Genomic DNA, 20,583 nt, shown 5'->3' on the forward strand with positions numbered 1-20,583 from the left:
TCACACGGTTTGAAGATGTTGATCCCGCCGCTGCGGATTCCTTGTAAAACCAAAGGCTGCATTAACTGCAGGCACAGTCTTAAAAACAGTTTTACATACATTCTCCAGTGCTATGTCCTCGGACGTAACCGAACCACGTACGCCCTGCCGCCGCTCAGCCCGGCAGCACATGCGCGGTGGTCGGCCTTAGCTTCACGTCGCGGTGCCGGAGGTTCGTGGCGTTATCTCCGGCTGAAGACGTCGCGCCATTCAATAGTTCTTGCCTGCATCTCCCTCTATGGCCACAAGATGTAGCGGGAGCACAGACCTGTCGCCACGGCCACTCGCTCTTGCTCGCTAGCAGTGTTAATATCCAAGCGTTATTGTATAGATCTTATATGACAACCTTGGGCTTAGAACTTAGTTACGATTTGGATTGGACTGTGGATTTGTGAATTGTATTGTGAACTTAATTACGTCGCTACTTGTTATGAGAGCAATAGACGGTGCTTGTTCCAGTGTGGAGAATAAAGATACGTAATCTTCCTGATTGCTGGCGCCTTACTTTGAGACTAATCTTTTCTCGGCCATCAGATCTCGCGTCACTCCCCGGTCACGTCCTGCTACCAATTCCAACTTACGTTTGCCACTCCAGGCAGACATAAAATCCATTATCTGTGTCCATACCGTTGTCGTACACTAATAGTATTAATAAAACAGTTGATGGCACAAATATAGCGAGCCAGCCATCGAAAAACACATTAAAATCTCTCTTCAGTTACACTCTAAGACAAAAAAAGATGCACCACGAAGAAATTACCCGAATAGGACAGAAATCGGTAGATGTAATGCATATGCACAAACAAGTAATTAAAATTCAAGAGAAAGAGTATTACAAATCTAGCAAAACATAAACGCGTTGTGCCGCCTTTGGCCCCTATGTAAGTAGTTATTCTGCGTGGTACTGATTGTAGAGTTGTTGGAATTCTCTCCTCCTGAAGGGTATAATGCCATATTTTGTCCAACTGGTGCTTTACATCGTCAAAGTCCTGATCTGGTTGCAGGACTCTGTCCATAATGCTCCAAATGTTCTCAACTGAGGAGAGATAGGGTCTTGAAAGCACGAAGACGAGCAGCAGAAAGTCTCTCTGCGTGCGACGGGCATTCTCTTGCTGAAATGTAAGCCTGGGATGGCTTGCCATGTAGGGCAGCCGATCAGGGCGTAGAATACCGTCATCGTACCACTGTTATGTAAAGGTGCCGCGGATGACAACCAAGGGGGTGGTGCTATGAAAAGAAACTATACGCCAGACCATTACTCTTGACTGTTGGCCTCTATGGCAGGCGATATTCAGGTTGGTATCCTACCATTGCGTGGGGTGCCTCCAGAAACGTCTTGGTCCCGGAGCCTCATAGAATGGCAATGATGAGTCTCGCATCGAACTCAACACCGATGAGAAACGAACAGTTGTCTGGAAACGCCCGGACAGAGATGGGATACCTGTGGTGTCACCGCCAGACACCACGCTTGCTAGGTGGTAGCTTAAATCGGCCGCGGTCCATTTAGTACATGTCGGACCCGCGTGTCACCGCTGTGTGATCGCAGACCGAGCGTCACCACAAGGCAGGTCTCGAGTTACGGAATAGCACTCGCCCCAGTTGTACGACGACTTTGCTAGCGACTACACTGACGAAGCCTTTCTCTCATTTGCCGAGAGACAGTTTGAATAGCCTTCAGCTAAGTCCATGGCTACGACCTAGCAAGGCGCCACCATTAGCCTTACATAGCAAGTGATAGTTTGATAGTTATCGTATGAAATGTCTCATCAAGAACGATGTATACAACAAGGATTAAAAGTTAAGTATTCCCAAAGCAACGTACTTTTCTTATTAGCATTCACTACTTATCCTGTTCCAGAATTCACGCCCGTCTGCGTTAGATAGCGTGCATTTCGGCCTCCTCTAACTACAAGGTGTTGGCACATTTGCCAACACATCAATACCAGTCTCACAGTCCCCCGCAATGCGGCCCGACAACCAAGAGTCATGGTCTGGGACCCGCCCCGATAGCTGAAGGGTCAGCGTGACGGACTGCCGTCCTAAGTGGCCCGGGTTCGATTCCCGGCTGGGTCGGGGATTTTCTCCGCTCAAGGACTGGGTGTTGTCTTCATCATCATTTCATTCCCATCCGGCGCGCAGGTCGCCCAATATGGCGTCGAATGTAATAAGACCTGCACCAAGACGGCCGGACCTGCCCCATAAGAGGCCTCCCGGCCAATGACGCCAAACGCTCATTTCCATTTCCATGGTCTGGGGTAGCATTTCTTCTCATAGCAGTACCGCTTTGTTTGTCAACCGCGCCACCCTTTCAGCACAGCGATACGACGATATTCTATGGCCCATTTTCTTGCACATCATGGTAAACGATTCTGGCTTACATTTTAGCAAGCCAATGCCCGCCCGCATACGGAGAAAGTTTCTTCGTGGTTTCCAAACCCTGCCTTCGCCAGCAAGGTCGCGGGATCTCCCCCCAATTGAGAACGTTTTCAGCTCGGGATTTTGACGTTGTAACACTTCTATTGGACAGCATTCGGCACAATACTCCTCAGGAGAGCATCTAACAACTCTTGACAATCAATGTCAAGCCGAATTACTGCTCGCGTAAGGGACAGAGATGGACCAAAGCGTTATTGAGCTGTTCAATTTGTGAAACCATTTCTCTTGAATAAATCATCCAATCTTTGCGAAATTTTAATCATGTGTTTGCCTGTACATTTACAGTACATCTACCGATTTCCGTCGCATTCGGATAATTCCTTCATGGTGTGTCGTTCCATTTCTTTTTTTGTCTTAGACTGTATATTGGGCAACAGTCATAACGCCACACAAAATGCACCACATGGTCGCCAACGGAACAGTGATCCAAAAAGTGGAAAACAAATTTCTTTGTTTCAGTCTGTGATCGCAGACTTGTACGTCCTCAGACTACCGGTTACGGTCAGCACTGACCATCCTCAGATCTGTTTTAAAAAAACATTATGTTAGGTCATGTTTTTAAAAGGGATCTGTAAATGACCATTTCTAATCGAAACCGATAGTCTGACAACCTACAAGTTTGTGATTATAGACGTGAAAGAAAGAAATTTGTTTTAGTTTTCTTCCTATTGTCTTGTCATCGTCTAAAATTGAGGGCAAGTCCCTCGGTAGACCAAAAGCTTACCTGCAGTCAGTATGCAAAACACACGATATTAACATATGAGCCCTGTAAGTGTGACGCCACAAACTCTGCTTCCTGGTGCATCTTCCCGCCGCTACAGATAAACGTCAATCGCTGGATAATGTCCGATTCGAAGGCGAGGGAATGCGCCTTAGTCGAATAGCCAGTCTGACCGGCCACAGCTTGTTACAACCGCTCATAGTGGGGGAGGCAGCCTTGATCGCCCCAAGGGCGTAGCACCTACGGAGAAATTATCAGATTATTAGCACAAGTTAGGAAAAGGTGGAGGACGGCCTCTAACCACTGGATAGATGACTGTTGTTGTGTTCTTCCGACCGAAGACTGGTTTGATGCAGCTGTCGATGCTACTCAATCCCGTGCAGGCAGCTACACCTCCGATTAATTACTGCAACTTACACCCTTCTGAATCCGCTTCATGTATTCATCTTGCTCTCCCTCTACAATTTCTAATCCCCCCTCCATCCCCCCTCCACTTCCCTCCGGTACTAAATTGGTGATTCCTTGATGTCTCATAATGGGTCCTATCAGCTTATCCCTTCTTCTAGTCAGGTTGTACCACAGATTTATTTTCTCTCCAGTTCTATTCATTACTTCCTTATTAGTTACATGATCTGCCCATCCAATCTTCAGCATTCTTCTATAGTACCACATTTCAAAAACCTGTATTCTCTTCTTGTCTAAATTGTTCATCGTCCATGTTTTACTTCCATACATGCCTCTGCTCCATACAAATACTTTCAGAAAAGACTTCCTACCACTTAAATCTATATTCGATGTTAACAAGCTTGTCTTTCTCAGAAATGCCTTTCCTGCCATTGCCAGTCTATATTTAAAATCCTCTCATCGCCAGTTATTTTGCTGCCCAAATAACAAAATCATTTACTACTTTAAGTGTCTCGTTTTCTAATCTAATTGATTCAGCGTTACCTGATGTAATTGGATAACATTTCATTATTCTTGTTTTGCGTTTGTTGAAGTTCATTATATATCCTCCTTTTGAGACACTGTCGATTTCGTTCAACTGCTCTTTCAAGTCTCTTGCTGTCTCTGACAGAACTACAATGTCATCCAAACCTCAAAATATTTATTTATTCTCCCTGAACTTTAATTCCTACCCCAATTTTTTTTTCCTCAACGTGCAGATCGAATAACATTGGGGATAGGCTACAATACTGTCTCACTGATTCTCAAGCACTGCATCCCTTTCACCCCCTCCACTCTTATTACTGCCATCTGGTTTCTGTACAAATTGTAAATAGCCTTTCGCTCTCTGTATTATACCCCTCCAATCATCAGAATATCAAAGAGGGTATTCCAGTCTACAAGTGCTGTAACAATAGGTTTGTCTTTCCTTAACCTGTCTTCTAAAAGAAGTCGCAGCGTCAGTATTGCCTCGCGTGTTCCTACATACTCTGGAATACAAACTGATCTTGCACGAGGTCAGCTTCTAACAGCTATGGCCGGCCGAATTGGCCGAGCGGTTCTAGGCGCTTCAGTCTGGAACCGCGCGACCGCTACGGTCGCAGGTTCGAATCCTGCCTCGGGCATGTATGTGTGTGATGTCCTTAGGTTAGTTAGGTTTAAGTAGTTGTAAGTTCTAGAGTACTGATTACCTCAGAAGTTAAGTCCCATAGTCCTCAGAGCCATTTGAAACATCTTGATATTATGAAGGCGTACCAGATTCTTTGGCTCTTCACTGTAGATACTGTCTACAAACTGTGCGAACAGAATCAGTAAATAAATAATACATTAAAAATAATATTTTGTCCATCCTCAACAACTATAGTCGTATACAATGAAATAACAAGCAACCAGTTGCATAAAAGCAATTTAATTTCTTTACTGGTTTCGTCACTTAGTGCCCTTCTTCAGAAGGTTATATCTATCGCATTATTTGCGAGGGTCACTAATAAAGAGCATACAGCAAAATACAAGAAAAACAGCTTTGTGCACTGAACTACATGACTATGGCATTGTGCTCATAGTGCTCAGAGCCATTTGAACCATTTTTTAACAGCTATTCAACTCTTCTGTGAAGAATTCGTGTTAGTATGTTGCACACCAGATGGAAGAGTTTCGTCATCGCTAGCTCTACCAAGGCTAGTAGTAGTGTGGCGGAATTTCATGTACTCGCAGAGCCTAATTTCGACATAGATCTTTCAGTGCTCTGTCAAATTCTGCTCGTAGTATCTTATTTCACATCTCATCTTCATATACATCGTCTTCGAGTTCTGTAATACTGCCTTCAAGTTCTTCTCCCCTCTAGGCCTAGTTCTGACTTTCCCTAACGAAATATATTTTCCAACGCTTACATTTATGCTCTAGCCATTCCTGCTTAGCCATTTTCCACTTCATGTCAGTCTTATTTTTTAGACGTTTGTATTTCCTTTCTTCTGCTTCTTTTGCTGCTTTTTTATGTTTTCTTCTTTAATCAGTTAAGTTCAAGCGGGTCGAAAGGCTTCCATCCAGTCACTCACTGATCAGTCTGGCCTGGCAACGGAAGACAGCAAAACGAAAACTGAAATTTTAAATTTAGCATTTGAGAAATCTTTCACGCAGGAGGATCGTACAAACATACCGCCGTTTGAGTCTCGTACAGATTCCCGTATGGAGGACATAGCGATAGACATCCCTGGGGTTGTGAAGCAGCTGAATAGCTTGAAAATGAATAAATCGCCAGGTCCTGATGGGATCCCAATTCGCTTTTACAGAGACTACTCTATTGCATTGGCTCCTTACTTAGCTAGCATTTATCGCGAATCTCTTGCCAAATGTAAAGTCCCGAGCGACTGGAAAAAAGCGCAGGTGACACCCTATATAAGAAGGGTAGAAGGACGGATCCTCAAAATTACTGACCAATATGGGATTGGTTCCCAAATATGTGAGTGGCTCGAAGACTTCTTAAGTAATAGAACTCAGTACGTTGTCCTCGATGGTGAATGTTCATCGCAGGTGAGGGTATCATCTGGAATGCCTCATGGAAGTGTGGTAGGTCCGCTGTTGTTTTCTATTTACATAAATGATCTTTGGGATAGGGTAGATTGCAATGTGCGGCTGTTTGCTGATGATGCTGTGGTGTACGGGAAGGTGTCGTCGTTGAGTGACGGTAGGAGGATACAAGATGACTTGGACAGGATTTGTGATTGCTGTAAAGAATGGCAGCTAAATCTAAATATAGATAAATATAAATTAATGCAGATGAATAGGAAAAAGAATCCCGTAATGTTTGAATACCCCATTAGTAGTGTAGCGCTTGACACAGTCACGCCGATTAAATATTTAGGCGTAACATTGCAGAGTGATATGAAGTGGGACAAGCATGTAATGGTAGTTGTGGGGAAGGCGGATAGTCGTCTTCGGTTCGTTGGTATAATTTTGGGAAGATGTGGTTCATCTGTAAAGGAGATCGCTTATAAAACACTAATACGACCTATTCTTCAGTACTGCTCGAGCGTTTGGGATCCCTATCAGGTCGGATTGAGGGAGGACATAGAAGCAATTCAGAGGCGGGCTGCTAGATTTGTTACTGGTAGGTTTGATCATCACACAAGTGTTACGAAAATGCTTCAGGAGGAGTCTCTAGAGGAAAGGAGGCGCTCTTTTCGTGAATCGCTACTGAGAAAATTTAGAGAACCAGCACTTGAGGCTGACTGCTGTACAATTTTACTGCCGCCAACTTATATTTCGCGGAAAGACCACAAACATAAGATAAGAGAGATTAGGGCTCGTAAAGAGGCATATAGGCAGTCATTTTTCCCTCGTTCTGTTTGGGAGTGGAACAGGGAGAGAAGATGCTAGTTGTGGGACGAGGTACCCTCCGCCACACACCGTATGGTGGATTGCGGAGTATGTATGTAGATGTAGCTGTCCTGTGTTATTCAAGATATTTTTACCTGTTTGACATTCTGCTACATTTAACATTTGTCGCTGAAGCTACCCATTCGTATTCTACTGTATTTCTTTCCACAGCTCTAGTCACTCGTTGCCCTTATCCTCTCTCTGAAACTCTCAACAACCTCTGGTTCTTTCAACTTACACAGGCCCGTCTCCTAAATTTACTTTCTTTTTGCTGTTTCTTTAGATTTAATCCACTGTTGATAACCAATGAATTGTGCTCGGAGTTCTCAACTGCCCCTGGAAATGTCTTACCATTTAAAATCTGGTTCCAAAGTCTCTGTCTTACCATGATGTAATCAGTATGAAACCTTCCGGTGTCTCGAGGTCGGTTCCTCATATACAGTCTCCTTTCGTGATTCTTCAACCAAATGATGACTGATCACAGGCCAGTGTAAAGGGCTGCCGCAGCGAACGACAGGGCTAGCGAACGTGCCGGCTGGCGCCTATGCGGACGGTGAGCCAACAAGGCCAGAGGCAGACGGGACGAATGGGTGCCGGATGGTGGGCAGCGCGCCCGCCGCGAAAGCCGCCTCCGGGCTGTTGGACAATCTCGAGGGCGTGAGGCGACTTCTGCGGCGCTCGTCTGCTGTCGTAAGAGGCGAGCGGGCAGCCGGTATAAAAGCCGTCTGCGCGCTGTCAGGGGCACACTCCAGCTAGCTCCACAGCAGCACCGCCCACCACGCCTACAACATGAACCGCTTTCTGGTAAGTCCGCAGCTACGTACGCGTCTACACTTCGAGCCCGATACTCTGCTGTTGCATAACCGGCAGACTGACTCACTAGCCACGGTCTACATGCAATGTCCGACAGTCAAATTATTTTTTTCTGAAATACCTCAAGGCACCGTTTCAGGGCCAACATTACTTCTTTCCAGCATCAAACATGTGCAACAGAGCATATATCATTCTCACTGAGTCAAAACTGAAAACTTGCTGTAGATATCCATCTGATATCAGTCTCTGCAATTTTAAACTAGACTGTACACTACCACAAGGCACTATAACAATACCAAATTTTTTTCTCACATTTCGTAAGTTCAATGAGTAAACATGGTCATCTGTAGGTCATAAACGTTGTTGTTGTTGTCTTCAGTCCTGAGACTGGTTTGATACAGCTCTCCATGCTACTCTATCCTGTGCAAGCTTCTTCATCTCCCAGTACCTACTGCAACCTACATCCTTCGGAATCTGCTTAGCGTATTCATCTCTTGGTCTCCCTCTACGATTTTTACCCTCCACGCTGCCCCCCAATGCTAAATTAGTGATCCATTGATGCCTCAGAACATGTCGTACCAACCGGTCCCTTCTTCTCGTCAAGTTGTGCCACAAACTCCTCCTCTCCCCAATTCTATTCAAAACTTCCTCATTAGTTATGTGATCTACCCATCTAATCTTCAGCATTCTTCTGTAGCACCACATCTCGAAAGCTCCTATTCTCTTCTTGTCTAAACTATTAATCGTCCATGTTTCACTTCCATACATGGCTATACGCCATACAAATACTTTCAGAAACGACTTCCTGACACTTAAATCTATACTCGATGTTAACAAATTTCTCTTCTTCGGAAACGCTTTCCTTACCGTTGCCTGTCTATATTTTATATCCGATCATCATCAGTTATTTTGCTCCCCAAATAGCAAAATTCCTTTACTACTTTAAGTGTCTCATTTCCTAATCTAATTCCCTCAGCATCACCCGACTTAATTCGACTACATTCCATTATCCTCATTTTGCTTTTGTTGATGTTCATCTTATATCCTCCTTTCAAGACACATCAACGTAGAACTTCTTACATACTGCATCTCACACCAATCACTATGATGTCATAAATTCTGCAGTGCCACAAGTTACCAGAGTGGAATAGTTTTTTTCCTAAATCAGACTCAGACTGCAGAACGACGACTGATGTCTGGCATTCACCGCAGATAGCTAGTCGTAAATTAATATCTGAGAACAATCTGTAAGTCTGCACAAATTCTGTAGTGCCACAACGTTCTGCAATAGGACCACTACTCCTTCCTTACTAGATCAAATACATACACCTGAGCAAACAGCTCCATCTAGGGTTAATCACAGGTAATTTCCCGTAAATTGCTGTCTGAGATCTACCTCTGTAATTTTACAGAAATACGTTCTCCACTGTTACAGGTCACTATCACAGGACCACTACTGGAAAAAAATTCTCCAGTGTCACACGTCATTATCATAGGACCAATATTAGTTCTTTCATGTACCATATATATACAAAAAATCAAATATGGTCTTCTGGACCTCGTCAACTTACAACACACCCTAGACTGATACTTGACATCAGTCGGTAATTTTACATAATTCTGCAGCGACACATGGCACCATTGTATATACAACATTACTTTTTTACTGTATATGACATGCACATCAGAGCCAACATCGTCATCTCGGAGTCACCACTGAGACCAGTCTCAATAATTTTACGCAGTTCAGTTCTCCAGTGTCACAAAGCTCTATAGTAGTATCACTAATGCTTCCTATCTTTATACCCATATCTGCCTGTAAGGTCCAGTGTTCAATCTTCAATTGGTTCTAGAATCTTATCTCTCACCTACCGTTCCTATTGCATCTGAAGTTTCACCAGGGTTTAGAGCAGGCCTAACTGTGACTGACTGGGTAAATGAGTGCAAATGTCAGAGATAGTAAAAGGAGTACCATCTCTTATAGGACAAGCCCAGAAAGGAACTGCAGTACTCAAATCAACCTTCAAGCTGAAAGCGGGATTACTTTGTAACTTCTCGTAATTTATATCTGAGACAACCTCTACAACTTTACACGATTAAATTTTGCAGCTCCACAAGGGTATGAAGTAGCACTACTTTTACCTTCTTGCCCTACAGTTAAACGCAAGACGAAGGATTCTATGTACCAACGTTAACGATTCCATGTCTTATTCCCAGCGTGAACTCAGCCCTTGTGAGGCCAATTTGGGAACTACTTGACTGAGAAGTAGCAGCTCCGGTCACGAAAACTGACAACGGCTGGGAGAACGGTGTGCTGACCACATGTCCCTCCAGTGACGCGTAATATCTGAAGATGACATGGCGGTCGGTCGATACCGTTGGGCCTTACGAGGCTTCTTCGGACAGTTTAGTTTTAGCCTATGTTGTATTTCATCCACGTCTGAAACATGAGAAACATTGCTTTGTACCTCGGTGCCCACCCTAATCTCGGTATCTTATGCTCATTATCATTAGCTACATACATGGTCCAGTCAGTAGAATTATCACACCATATTCCTCGAATACTTGTCTCTAAAATGTCTAAGACCGTTCCGTGGGAAGGTCATTTTTCTGTTAAACGCTCCAGTTTCAGTTCCACGAACACTTACGGTGCAAAAATCGTTACAGCTGAACCGGACGTTTGCGATTCGGGCGGCGCGCCTGAGAATTTATTTCATGACCGCAGTCGCGAGTGCTAGATAAAGACTAAGAATGTTGGAACAGTAGCTTTGAATAGGTCCTTTAAAAGACGCACAGCACTATCACACGACCGTGCAAATAAATCTTACATGCCAGGCGTTTTCTGCGGTTCAAATGGCTCTGAGCACTATGGGACTTAACTTCTGAAGTCATCAGTCCCCTAGAACTTAGAACTAGTTAAACCTAACTAACCTAAGGTCATCACACACATCCATGCCCGAGGCAGGATTCGAACCTGCGACCGTAGCGGTCGCGCTGCTCCAGACTGCAGCGCCTAGAACCCCTCGGCTACTCCAGCTGGCCGTCTTCTGTGCTACTGATCTTAACTGTTCATCTCATTTCATATGGACCGTGATAAGTGGGCACTCCATATCAGTACTGAAAATGAGACCATTAAATTATCAAAGATTGCCTGTTTCTGGTAGAACACTTAGAAAATGCAACAGATCTATTAAATACGCCACGCTTTTTCGTCCTCTACTAGAGGGACGGTGCGTAATACGGAGTCCTTCCAGGTATGACTGATGGTAGACATCGGAAAAGTTGAAAGTAGTCCAGCTTGTTTAGTGTTACCGCAAAGTAGGTGAGAGAGAGTCGCTGATGCGATAAACAAGTTGTGGTGGCAACCATTAAAACAAACGCATTTTTTGTTGTGGCTACATGTTTTCACGATACTTCAAACACCATATTTCTCCCGAACTCGAAAATATTTGCTTGTCTCACCTACATAGGGAGAGGGGACTATCGTAATTAAATATGAGAAGTCTGAGCTCATAGCCGGCCGCGGTGATCTCGCGGTTCTAGGCGCGCAGTCCGGAACCGTGCGACTGCTACGGTCGCAGGTTCGAATCCTGCCTCGGGCATGGATGTAGGTTAGTTAGGTTTAAGTAGTTCTAAGTTCTAGGGGACTAATACTCACAGCAGTTGAGTCCCATAGTGCTCAGAGCCATTTGAACCATTTGAATCTGAGCTCATACGGGAACAGTAAGGTGTTCATTTTTCCCACGTGATATTCTACATTGGAAGAGTCGGGAAATAGTCTGATAGTTGTTCTGAGAATCCTCTGTCAGGAAAAAAGTATTAACTGCGCAGCAGTCATGTGGATCTAGGTGTATACATGATGTATGCTAATATTCATTATAAAACTGCAAAAAAGCGAATGATATACTAAACGTGGAGCCGAAGGTTACCAAAAGTCACAGCTTCACCTCGATTACGATGTAAACATCCCACAACGATACTGAAGCTAAGTTATGACGGTATCTATATTGAAAGAAATGAATCCGTTTAGTGTCCAACAAGTCCGGTCAATACAGTTTTTCAATATAAAAGATGATTCTTAGAATTTAACGTTTTTTGTCCGTCTTAGGAGCATTACATTATAAATTTAAAGAAGGAAAAGAAGTAAACGTTATGGGGATAAAATTGTTCTGCTGTCACACATACGGTGAACTACATATTACAAATTGTATGTTACAAAACAGAATGATACTTTAACGTAGAAGCATGCAATGCCAGGTGCTTTATCAGGTGCTTGGGCTGCACTGGGTGGGGTAATCAGGGTAGAAATACTTGTTGGGTTCTTTGCACTTCACAGATGAGAAGGAACTGGTCTCCAGATTTTTGGAGATTTACTTTGGATTCTGTTGTTCTTGTGTGCAATATAGTAAGGGATTTCGAGATTTATAGTTTCTCATGATGCGCAGGGACTAATTCTTCTGATGGTGCACCGAGCGAGGTGGTGCAGTGGTTAGCACACTGGACTCGCATTCGGAAGGACGACGGTTCAATCCCGCGTCCGGCCATCCTGATTTAGGTTTACCGTGATTTCCCTAAATCGCTCCAGGCAAATGCCGGGATGGTTCCTCTGAAAGGGCACGGTCGACTTCCTTCCCCGTCCTTCCCTGATCCGATGAGACCGATGCCCTCGCTGTTTGGTATCTTCCCCCAAACAATCCAATCCAATTCTGATGGTGCCATCCATCTCTTGAAGTCTCGACTCTGCGCCGATTTTGGTTCGTACTCCTCTATTGCTGTGGAGAACCTTTCTCGATTTCAGCCTTTGGGTGGCCGACAGAACGCCATATGGTGGGTGTTGTTTGCGCTCGGACAACTTCATTTGTAAGCAATTGTCTCCCGTGGAATTGTCGCTGGAGTGATAGCAGCCAGCTGGGAATGGGTTTCAGACAGCTGGTGATGAGTCTTTTCATTGCTTCGGCCTTCTTAGAGTGCGCGGTTTTGAGTCAAACTGGAGATTCAGTTTGCCGTGGGAATAGCAAACTGCCAGTACTGTAGTTCTTACCGCTTGTGGGTCTCTAGCGAACTTACTAGCCCAGTTGAGGTGCCGTCGTCTTCTTTGTGGAAATATTCGAGCATTCGCAGCAAAATATTTAGAGTCATTTCTGATTTTTTGGTGTTACATTGGTTCGCCTAATATTTGAACTCCCGTAGTCCATTGTTTGAACCACTGCTCTACGTAAGATAGGTACAAGTTTTGTAGCTGAAGGGTGATCATTCATCATCGTGATCCACAGATACCATGAAGAAGGAGAACCTTGATGAATGTAGAACACATTAATAAAAGATGTGAATTCTTAGGAATTTTCTGCTGCATCCCCACTTATATGAAATGTCTTTTATTGGTATCTTAGTATTTACTTCATTATACTTATTACGTTTATTTGCTTTTCTCAGTGATATTACTGTTCGCTTCAGCTGAGTAAACAAGTTGTCTTTAGGTGACTAATAGCAAGATGTACTTAAATGTGTTTCTTGAATGGCAGGTCTGTGTGTTAACTACCTAACAACCTGTTATCTAGCTGAAACCCAAAGAATTGAATCCAAAGAACAGTTTCTCACTTATTAGATGACCACGTTACTGGCGGGTTATTTATACTTGTTTTAAACTGAGTAGCATGCATGTTTGCAGAATTAAGACTCAAACTGTTTGATGTGAACTAGTTATGGACGTATTCAGCTATCACTTGGTAAGTCTGAGTTTGGACCCGTGATAGGTTTGCTTCTCTAATCACCAAACGTTAGAGTTTTCAACTGCACTCTACAGTCATTGGAAAATCATTTACACAGGTTAAGAACAAAAGTGGACTCAATACGAATCCTTGTGGGACACAACATATTATACTCATTGTCAGTTTAATTTCATTCTTGCAACAGAATCTGTCAATTTTATCCTCTCCTTTCTGCAATAAAATTCAATCGATGCAGGTGGGATACCATTAACGCCATAAAATTTTAGTTTCCCTAGTAGACTTCACCAGCCCATACAATCAAAGCGATCTGCAAGTTCACAGAAAACACTAATAGGACGTTTTTTCTCGTTTGGCTCTGCCAGGAGTACGTCTATGATATACTGTATGACTATCGTTGTGGAGGCTCCGAGTCAAACCAGCGACAAATAATAGAAGTGTTTACGGTTGTTGAACGGCTGAGTAAGCACAAAACGCACCTAATTGGAATACTGCCAGTAGCGTGCCCGCGGTGAAAGAAATGTGCCGCTTCTCGCTGGAGTCCACAACAGCCCGTGCTGTCGCAACGTGTGGAAAGCGGCCCTGTCGCTCATCCGTCAATTCGTCGCGTCCTGGCCACACTCTCAATCAGGTCACGTGACCGACGCTTTACACCGCGCACACATAAACACTGCGCTTGCTCCTCATGACGAGGACCGTACACCTGGCGCCGTTCCCTGTAAGCGCCCGGAAGAAGGAGTTCGTAGGCAACATCGAGGTGTTTTGAAATTGGTTCTAGAGCCACATAAATTGTGTGTGAGAACTGATTTTCTCCCAGCCTGTACAATATTCAAATAACTTACGGAAATGCAGCCGGGTGACGTCAAAGACAACCGCCGAATACTTCGACAGGTGACCACACATTTTTAGGGTAAAACTGCAGCATGTACGTGAATTTAAAATCTCGATTTGCAGAGAAAATCCGGAAAAATAAAACACACACACACACACACACACACACACACACACACACACACACACACACACACGCTGTTAACAAAAGCGTCACCACACCACCAAAGGTGACTGAAGCCAGAGGTTATCGATAGAGAAAAATACTAAACAATGGCTGAGGTAGCATTAACTGTGTCTCTCTGTTTTTCGACAAGGGAGAGAGAAAGCAGGATTCCTCGCAGAAATTAAGGATAAACCTCCGTTACAAGATTGATCTCAACTGCTTCCATAACATGCCGGCCGCTGGTGGTCGAGCGGTTCTGGCGCTACAGTCTGGAACCGCGCGACCGCTACGGTCGCAGGTTCGAATCCTGCCTTGGGCATGGATGTGTGTGTTGTCCTTAGGTTAGTTAGGTTTAAGTAGTTCTAAGTTCTAGGAGACTGATGACCTCAGCAGTTGAGTCCCATAGTGCTCAGAGCCATTTTTTTTTTTTTTTTTTGCTTCCATAACAAATGGTTCAAATGGCTCTGAAACACTATGGGACTTAACTTCTGAGGTCATCAGTCCTCTAGAACTTAGAACTGAAACTTCCTGGCAGATTAAAACTATGTGCCCGACCGAGACTCGAACTCGATACCTTTCCTTTCGCGGTCAAGTGCTCTACCATCTTTTTTTTCCATTTTGTTCGTTGTGTTTGGTCGTTGCGGACGTCGCAAGACATCCTGTTGAAGTTCGGTGGTTGATCCTTCCACTCAGTTTTTTATTACAGAGGCCAACCGGCTCTCTGACCGAACACGCTGAGCTACCGTGCCGGCTGATCTGAGCTACCGAAGCACGACTCACGCCCGGTACTCACAGCTGTACTTCTGCCAGTTTCTCGTCTCCTAACTTCCAAACTTTACAGAAGTTCTCCTGCGAACCTTGCAGAACTAGTACTCCTGAAAGAAAGGATACTGCGGAGACATGGCTTAGCCACAGCCTGGGGGATATTTCCAGAATTCTGGAAACTTAGAACTACTTAAACCTAACTGACCTAAGGGCACCACACACATCCATGCCCGAGGCAGGATTCGGCTTCCATAACAGTACTACTCCATTAGTTGGAAATGCAAGCCAGAATCTCCCCGTTGATATATTCCATAGAATGACCAGTGTGAAGACAAGGTTCTGCATTGGCTGATTTGTTCGACTGTTGTAAGCCAGTGTGCCACTTGTGTTCAGTACACCAGACCTCCACAGCCCTGGCAGTCTGTCCAATATATGACATGCCACAGCTGCATGGAATACATTACACACCCACCTCACACAAACCAAGATCATCCTTAAAAGAGTCTCAAACGACTGTGATCTCAGACGGAAGTCGGAAAACACATTTCATATCATATATCCGCAAAATAGGCGAATCGTACTGGTATTGCTCCCTGCGCAAGGTAGAAAGGCCGTAGACGTTGGTGTCAACTGCATATTATCATCACTCACCCGGTCCCCGGTAAATCTGATCTCCCTTTCACTGTATCCTTTCTGACGAAAGGTGGCCTCAAGGTAGGTTAACTCGGCTGACGAACTTTCAAGGTGAAATCACGTGGACCCTGTGAAGCAAGGTACAAAGTACCTCTTCACTTTGGGCCGGATGGTGACAACCATCAGCCTGCAGATACAAGTCAGTGTGATTAGGTTTCCTACAAAAGGCATGTCCCCACATACCATCAACCTTCGCCCTGACCAACACATCAAGAAGGAAAAGGCAGCAGCCATTCTTTTGCACCTCCACCGTGAAACGAATATTCAGTTGGATTGAATTCTGGTGTTCTAAAAAGCCGTTCAAATTCTGACTGCAATGAGGCCAAACAATAGAAGTATCGTCTACATATGTGACAAAACGCGCAGATTTCAAAGCTGCCGACTCCAAGGCACGTATCTCTAAGTCTTCCGTAGACAAATTGGCAATAATAGGTGACAATGGGGTTCCTATCGCAACTCCATCTGTCTATTCATAGTACTGGTCACTGAATAAAAAAGAAGTGGAACTGAATACAAGTCGACATAGGTTCGTTAATTCAACACCAAATCTTACCTCTATTAATCGTAACGAATCAGCCAGAGGAACACGATTCTGCATGGAGTCCTGTATTATCTCTCCGGAACTCCTGTGCAAATCGAGGTTTTAAATTCCCTCGCACAGTGCCTACTTGCTGCAGTTTTTCCTCGAAAATGACGGGGTGGCCACTGTCTACATTGCGTACAGATTCAGAGTCGAATTCTCGCGGTATATGGACAAAGCGCAATACCGAGTCCAGCTGTACGAAAACGGTGTCAACTATTTGATGAGGCCGCAGAGATTTGGGTGAAATCCTGATCTTGCGCCGTGCGAGTTCAGTCTTTCGGCAAGCTGAAAAAAATCCACGAGGAAAAAGATTTTCCAACGGTGAGGACATTCACACACTGTTCTGTGACAAAGGAGGGGATTTTTACTGACGAAGAAGTGACTGATTGCTAGAACGATCCGATCGTTGTTTACACAGTCTTCGTGCCTACAGTGAAAAACAATTTTATGTATCTGTGTTACTTTGAAGTGTAATGCAGCATTCAAACTTGCACTTCCATAATAACTTACTTTGTGATGTGTCGCAGTACACCTTAGCCTCAGTCATTTCTTAACTCCCTGGAGTGACCTGATGATCTATGCCCCTCCCCACAGGTGATCTCTTGCGCCGTGCTGCTGCTGCTGGGCAGCGCCGCCGCCCAGAGGGAGGAGCTGGAGCCGGAGGCGGAGGCCCGCCCCCAGGCCGCCGCCCCCGCGCAGGACACGGAGCCCGTCGAGCAGCCGGGAGTCCGCCCCCGCGACAAGCGCGGCTTCCTCGCTGCCGCCGCCGCCCCCCTCGCCTACCCCGCAGCCGCCGCCTACACCTTCCCGGCCGCGGCCTACGCCGCCCCCGCCGCGTACGCTGCTGCCCCTGCGGTCGCCGCCCCTCTGGTGGCTAAGGCAGCCTTCGCCGCCCCCGCAGCCTATGCCGCCGCCCCCGCAGTCGCCGCTCCGTTGGTTGCCAAGGCCGCCTTCGCCGCCCCTGCCGCCTACGCCGCCCCCGCCGCCTACGCCGCCGCTCCGGCGGTCGCTGCTCCGCTGGTGGCCAAGGCCGCCTTCGCCGCCCCCGCAGCCTATGCGGCGCCCGCCGCCTACGCCGCCCCCGCTGCCTACACCGCAGCCCCCGCAGTCGCTGCTCCACTAGTAGCGAAGGCAGCCTTCGCCGCCCCTGCCGCCTACGCCGCAGCGCCTGCAGTGGCGGCCCCCTTGGTTGCCAAGGCAGCCTTCGCCGCCCCCGCCGCCTACGCTGCAGCCCCCGCAGTAGCCGCTCCACTGGTGGCTAAGGCCGCCTTCACCGCCCCCGCAGCCTACGCCGCCCCCGCTGCCTACGCGGCTGCTCCCGCGTTCGCACACTATGCCTACTACGGCTAGATGCGGTTACCCACTGCGGTTAAACCCAACAGTCTTGTCAAGCTCTGCAACGTCTCCCCAAGAACCACCTCGTTCCACCATTTAACTTCACATAAATCCTGTATCCCGTCCTCATGTTTTCCTACCTCGTTCCATCAGTTAATTCCGCAAAACAGTATATCATCTCCTCTTCTTTTCCTCAGCCCGAGTAATGTGTACTCGGAGAGATTGCCAAAAGACATCCCACTCCTGCAGATTCTTAAAAGGCTCAGAGCTGAAGAAATAGTGTCACGCTTCCAAACGCTACGCTTCAACGATAGCACACAGTCCCACCTTAGCTTGTCTGCGTACTAGTCTTCAAACCCTTCCTGCCACTACTACATTTTAGTTCTAGCGTTAGAGCTACACCACAGTTCCTGACGACTACTGTTTATCCTTGCACAGCGCGGTTACACAAAGAAATTATACCTCTTGCACTGCGTTTTTCGCACGCAGGTATCAACAGGAAACCTAAGTACGCTCTTATAGCGAAGTTAACGCTAAGTACATACGGCTCTTAGTTTTTTTAAGTTCAGACGCCGTTTTCTTGTTCCAATAAGAAAAACGCGTCGGAATTCATAAAACTAATACGTGAATGCTTACCGCGGCAAACGATTGCATAACAAATCTGACATACGCCAATATTGGCTTCAGGTGAATCACACATTTCTCATGGCTTCACAGAGGTGGAAATCCATACGTATTCCATTCCACACGTTATAGGATTCTCTCCCTGTTGCTGTTTCTCCGTATGCGGTCTGCTGAATACTTAGTTGTAAAACTAAACGGTTTGTGGAGAATGCTTTCTCTTCGCTGTGAGGTGAAATGTATTGATTAATAAATTCCACGTATCATCAAAACAGCTCGGGATTGATGGATAGTGTATCCCAACGTTAACTTTACCAAAACTGGCTGCAATGCAGCGGGTGAACAGACCCGGCGAAATTGGTAGAATTGTGTTTGCATACTACGAACTGCTGCCTACCATCTGACTACCTTGCGCTCTAATTTTTCACGGACTCAAGCTGTAAGCAGCATAGAAAACCATTCTCTTATCGGGACTCAAATCACCCTACTCCAATGAAAACGAGACATTCCTGCTCGCATATGTCTCAGGAGACATACTTACACTTTTTCGAGCCTGGAAGTAAGTTTTGGATTGTGCAAACTGCCTTTCCTGCAAACTGTAAAAGACGCACTAGGCATACTGATGTGGATCGAGGATACAAAAATAAAATGTTAGTCTTCTGACATACAAATACTCCACACCCAGCATTCAACCCACAGCTCTGATCTTCCGCACTGTTTTTCGCTCCCTATTCCAGTTACTCATTTCGACGCTCTCTCTCTCAAAGAGTGACACACATGTCGGACACGCATTCTACGTTGGCTGTCCTTCCGAAGAAAAACTGCCGAGACGTGCCTGGAAAAACTCCAGCTAACGGAGGCAAAAGAAATTCCGACGCGAAACCCACTCCACCGCTTCGGATCACGTGCGAAGGTTTCTCGCAGTTTGCGTGACTTCTGTTCCAAAGGAGAAATGTCCGATTTCCACTCTCGCAACATCGTTCGTCCAAGCAGCTAAATATACAGCTAGCTGCGTCCTTTCCACTTCCTGTGAAAACAAGTCGATAGCTTCCACTACGGCTCTGCGTCTTCGTAAACTTAAAGGTACGCAACTCTAAAATATTCCTTCCTCATTTATACTGCAGCCGAATGTTCTTAACGCGGCAATCGGAATTAACAGTCTCCCAGTCAAAAGATTTCCCTACTGCTCCCTGTCATACCCTCGACTTCCTTTGAAGGTTCCAGAGCTTGTTCAGACACAAACCTGTGAACATCGCACTGTAAGATCCGATTGTTACGATACTGTTATTGTACATATTTGTTACTTTTTTCACCGCCCATGTTGTATTTAGAAAATAAAAATATTGTTCGCATCTCAGATGATCTGTGGATTTATTTTCGTCTGGCCTGTTCCTATCCTTTAAATACGCTTAGTAGCAGTGGGGAGAGGCTTAATGTTAAACCAAAGTGACAATAAACTACGTAAAATCTTTCGTGAAGGAGCTGAGTCACACATAGAGCAAAATACATTCTCCAGGAATAAAAAACAGCCAAAAATAATTTACAGTTAACTAATAGATAGACTAAGATCTAACAAAATGCAGCAAAAACATAAGGATCTTAACTGGAACAACATGTGTCACAACTTACTACTTTAAATTCCTCACCAATCTAATAGATAGACTAAGATCTAACAAAGTGCAGCAAAAACATAAGGATCTTAACTGGATCAACATGTGTCACAACTTACTACACTTTAAATTCCTCACCAATGTTGTGATGTGTTCTTGGTACAAAGTAGTAGGTGAGATGAGGTAAAATGCATTTGACACCCAGTGAGCAATGCCATACGAGTTGGTATGCGGAGAAAACTTGAAACAATAGTTGTGGGCTGAAAATACTAGCGCTAAGCCAAAGAACAATAACATCCAAAATACATAACAGGCGTTGTTAAAACCAGAAGAAACGTATGTTAACTTTGCTGTATTAAACTTTGCACATTTATTTCGACCGGTTTCTGTGGATGACGGTTGAAAACCAAAACCTGCGGGAATAG

General features: G+C 45.3%; 1 protein-coding gene across 1 annotated transcript; it reads left to right on the plus strand.

Moving 5' to 3' along the window:
• Positions 1–7,775: 7,775 nt before the first annotated feature.
• LOC126424842 (cuticle protein 16.5-like) lies at positions 7,776–19,905 on the plus strand. The gene is made up of 2 exons (XM_050087648.1): positions 7,776–7,819; positions 17,187–19,905. Exons 1-2 carry the CDS (start codon positions 7,805–7,807, stop codon positions 17,940–17,942), a joined length of 771 nt encoding a protein of 256 aa, XP_049943605.1. The 5' UTR covers positions 7,776–7,804; the 3' UTR covers positions 17,943–19,905.
• Positions 19,906–20,583: the final 678 nt, after the last annotated feature.

Source organism: Schistocerca serialis, chromosome 10, assembly GCF_023864345.2.
Source record: "Schistocerca serialis cubense isolate TAMUIC-IGC-003099 chromosome 10, iqSchSeri2.2, whole genome shotgun sequence".
Taxonomy (NCBI): domain Eukaryota; kingdom Metazoa; phylum Arthropoda; class Insecta; order Orthoptera; family Acrididae; genus Schistocerca; species Schistocerca serialis.